Source organism: Salvelinus sp. IW2-2015, unplaced genomic scaffold (assembly GCF_002910315.2).
Source record: "Salvelinus sp. IW2-2015 unplaced genomic scaffold, ASM291031v2 Un_scaffold2600, whole genome shotgun sequence".
Classification (NCBI taxonomy): Eukaryota; Metazoa; Chordata; class Actinopteri; order Salmoniformes; family Salmonidae; genus Salvelinus; species Salvelinus sp. IW2-2015.
Genome location: NW_019943908.1, coordinates 41,721 through 46,250, shown reverse-complemented (window position 1 = coordinate 46,250; position 4,530 = coordinate 41,721). Strand labels below are relative to the sequence as shown.

Here is a 4,530-nt window from a genome sequence, read left to right as displayed (position 1 = left end):
ACCCCCTCTCTTTTACGCTGCTACTCTGTTTATTATCGATGCATCCTCGCCTTAATAACTCTACCTGCATGTACATATTACCTCAACGAACCGTTTCCCCGCACATTGACTCTGTACCGGTACCCCTGCTATTGCCTCACTATTGTTATTTTACTGTCTGTGTGAAATTATTGTTACTTTATTTCTTTTTTTTTGTTGGTATTTTTCTTAAAACTGCTTTGTTGGTTAAGGGCTTGTAAGTAAGCATTTCACGGTAATGTCTACACCTGTTGTATTCGACGCATGTGACAAATAACATTTGATTTGATTTGAACTGCTAATTTAATATCAGATCTGTACTATGAAGTGGTGTAGTGTGGATTTAATATCAGAGCTGTACTATGAAGTGGTGTAGTGTGAATTTAATATCAGAGCTGTACTATGAAGTTGTGTAGTGTGGATTTAATATCAGAGCTGTACTATGAAGTGGTGTAGTGTTAATTTAATATCAGAGCTGTACTATGAAGTTGTGTAGTGTGGATTTAACATCAGAGCTGTACTATGAAGTGGTGTAGTGTGAATTTAATATCAGAGCTGTACTATGAAGTGGTGTAGTGTGGATTTAATATCAGAGCTGTACTATGAAGTTGTGTAGTGTGGATTTAATATCAGAGCTGTACTATGAAGTGGTGTAGTGTGAATTTAATATCAGAGCTGTACTATGAAGTGGTGTAGTGTGAATTTAATATCAGAGCTGTACTATGAAGTGGTGTAGTGTGAATTTAATATCAGAGTTGTACTATGAAGTGGTGTAGTGTGAATTTAATATCAGAGCTGTACTATGAAGTGGTGTATGTGGATTTAATATCAGAGCTGTACTATGAAGTGGTGTAGTGTGGATTTAATATCAGAGCTGTACTATGAAGTGGTGTAGTGTGGATTTAATATCAGAGCTGTACTATGAAGTGGTGTAGTGTGAATTTAATATCAGAGCTGTACTATGAAGTGGTGTAGTGTGGATTTAATATTCAGATAAATAAAGTGATGAATAAGATAATATAAAAAAGAGATAAATAGATGAAGATAGATAATCTAAAAAAAGAGACATATAAAACAGATGAGTAAGATACATATTATATATAAACAGATTAATAAGATACACAATATATAGAAACAGATGAAAAAGATACATAGTATATATATAAATGGATGAATAAGATACATAATTGAGCCTCAGATTAATAAAGAAACAAATAAAGAGGTAAATAAAGAGATGAATAATATAAATAATATAAATGAAGAGATAAATAAGATATATAATATAAATAAAGAGATAATTAATATAAATTAAGAGATGAATAAGATAAATAAATACATAAAGAGATGAATGAGATAAAAAAGAGATTAATAATATAAATAATATAAAAAAGAGATGAATAAGATAAAAAGAGAAGATGAATAAGGTAAATAATATAAATAAATAGATAAATAATATAAATAAAGAGAATAAAGATAAATAATATAAATAAGAGATAAATAATATAAATAAAGAGATACATAATAATAAATAAAAAATGAATAATATAAATAAGAAGATGAATAATATTAATAATATAAATAAAGAGATAAATAATATAAACAAAGAGATGAATAATATAAATAAAGAAATAAATATAAAATAAATAAAGAGATGAATAATTATAAATAAAGAGATAAATAAAGATATAAATAATATAAATAAAGAGATAAATGATAAATAAATAAAGAGATGAATAAAGTGGGACCTTTTCCAAAGTCGTAGACCACAGCTTTGATGGCGTTGGTTCCAGGTTGTGTGAACCCCCAGATGTAAACATCAGGTCTGGTTGATCCACACTCCAGGATCACGGCTTTACCCACCACTCCATCCAGACCTGAGTCCACATACACCACCTGGCCTGGATCTATGATCTCCACACCTGCGCACACACACACACACACACACACACACACCACACAACACACACACACACACACACACACACACACACACACACACACACACACACACACACACACCACACACACACACACACACACACACACACCACACACACACACACACACACACACACACACAACACATTGGAGATTGGATATTTTAGACACGGTGCAGTGTGAGCTGTGTTGTCAGGGTTACAGGGTAGAGTTACAGGATGGGTTTCAGCTGAACACTGTCTAAAGGAGGTCACACACAGATAAATGAATAGTCCAGGTAGGCCTCCACTCTAAAGGAATGGATTTTATAGTATCCAACTGTTACCATGGATAACCCAAAGACAACATAACCACAGAATGCTCTCTCTCTAGTCACTTCAATTAGCTTTAATCTCTAGATGTGATGGAGATCTATCTGCCAAACATTTATAAACTCCAAACCGTAATATCAAAGAGACAAATAGGGGAGATAGATAGAAATGGATAGAGAGAGAGATAGAATGTATAGAGAGAGATAGAGAGATAGAAATTGATAGAGAGAGATAGAAATGTATAGACAGAGATAGAGAGAGAAATACATTAATAGAGAGATGGAGAGAGACAGACAGACAGACAGACAGACAGACAGACAGACAGACAGACAGACAGACAGACAGACAGACAGACAGACAGACAGACAGACAGACAGACAGACAGGACAGACAGACAGACAGACAGACAGACAGACAGACAGACAGGACAGACAGACAGACAGACAGACAGCAGACAGACAGACAGACAGACAGCAGACAGACAGACAGACAGACAGACAGAAGACAGACAGACAGACAGACAGACAGACAGACAGACAGACAGACAGACAGACAGACAGACAGACAGACAGACAGACAGACAGACAGACAGACAGACAGACAGACAGACAGACAGACAGACAGACAGACAGACAGACAGACAGACAGACAGGACAGACAGACAGACAGACAGACAGACAGACAGACAGCAGACAGACAGACAGACAGACAGACAGACAGACAGACAGACAGACAGACAGAACAGACAGACAGACAGACAGACAGACAGACAGACAGACAGACAGACAGACAGACAGACAGACAGACAGACAGACAGACAGACAGACAGACAGACAGACAGACAGACAGACAGACAGACAGACAGACAGACAGACAGACAGACAGACAGACAGACAGACAGACAGACAGACAGACAGACAGACAGGTAGACAGGTAGACAGGTAGACAGACAGGTAGACAGACAGGTAGAAATACAGACAGTCTGACAGACATTTAAACAGACATACAGACAGTCTGACAGACATTTAAACAGACATACAGACAGTCTGACAGAGAGTTAAACAGACATACAGACAGTCTGACAGAGAGTTAAACAGACATACAGACAGTCAGACAGGCAGTCAGGCAGACAGTTTGGCAGACTTACAGACATACATACTGTCAGACAGATAGACAAACAGACAGTTAGACAGACAGACAAACAGACAGTTAGACAGACATACGGACAGGGTCTTACTGTGTGTTAGTGTGATCAGCCAGGCCAGTAGAGAGATAGATTGCAGCCCAGTTAGTCTGATCAACATCGTATCATAATGCTCCTCGTCTCACTACTTCATGGACACAACAGCCTCCTTCAACAAATAGCAGGTCAACATCTCTCTTATAAATGTCCTTGACAGTGAGGGTCAGCATTGTTGTAGACATACTAAAGGTTCATTCCAACATGGTTCATGTTATTGAAGTTAGGGACAACTGAAAGTTACAGATCACTGAACACAGTCAGGACACAGTCAGCCCCGGCATCATTCAATACCTCTTTAAAAAACGCAATCCTCACATCACAGAAACCACACAGAGAATGGAGTCTCTACTCCATTGCACAAAGGCAAGCACAGCGCGTTGGTGTTGAACAACGGGTGTCACTACAAAAGATCACACTGTCTGTTTCACCAACGGTTGCTGCAGCAAAGAATAACACTGCCCTCTTTACCAAACAGTGCTACAACAAGGGATAACACTGCCCCAAAACAGGAGCCAGCCCATCTTTGGAACCGCGTCCCCTGGTAAGATTGGCCTAACCCTAACCTTCTCCCCTCTGACCCTGGCTCTAACCTTAACCTTAACCCTACCCCTAACCCTAACGGTCATCGGTCTGTAACATTCAGTCTGTAACGTTTATCAGTCTGTAACTTTCATCAGTCTGTAACGTTTATCAGTCTGTAACGTTCATCAGTTTGTAACGTTCAGGCTGTAATGTTCCTCAGTCTGTAATGTTCCTCAGTCTGTAATGTTCCTCAGTCTGTAATGTTCAGCAGTATGTAATGTTCCTCAGTCTGTAATGTTCAGCAGTATGTAATGTTCCTGCAGTCTGTAACGTTCAGCAGTATGTAATGTTCAGGTCAGTGCTGTTAATGTTCCAGTCTGTAATGTTCCAGTAGGTATGTAATGTTCCTCAGTCTGTAATGTTCAGTCAGTCATGTAATGTTCCTCAGTCTGTAACGTTCAGCAGTATGTAATGTTTCAGCAGTTCTGTAATGTTCCT

General features: G+C 38.2%; 1 protein-coding gene across 1 annotated transcript in view; it reads right to left on the bottom strand.

Moving 5' to 3' along the window:
• Positions 1-3,424, bottom strand: part of LOC139025380 (V-set and immunoglobulin domain-containing protein 10-like 2) — a 56,664-nt gene extending 53,240 nt beyond the window's left edge. The window contains 2 exon segments of the mRNA XM_070440483.1: positions 1,764-1,937; positions 3,415-3,424. Coding sequence (XP_070296584.1) covers positions 1,764-1,937; positions 3,415-3,424 — 184 coding nt within the window.
• Between the last annotated feature and the right edge of the window lie 1,106 nt (positions 3,425-4,530).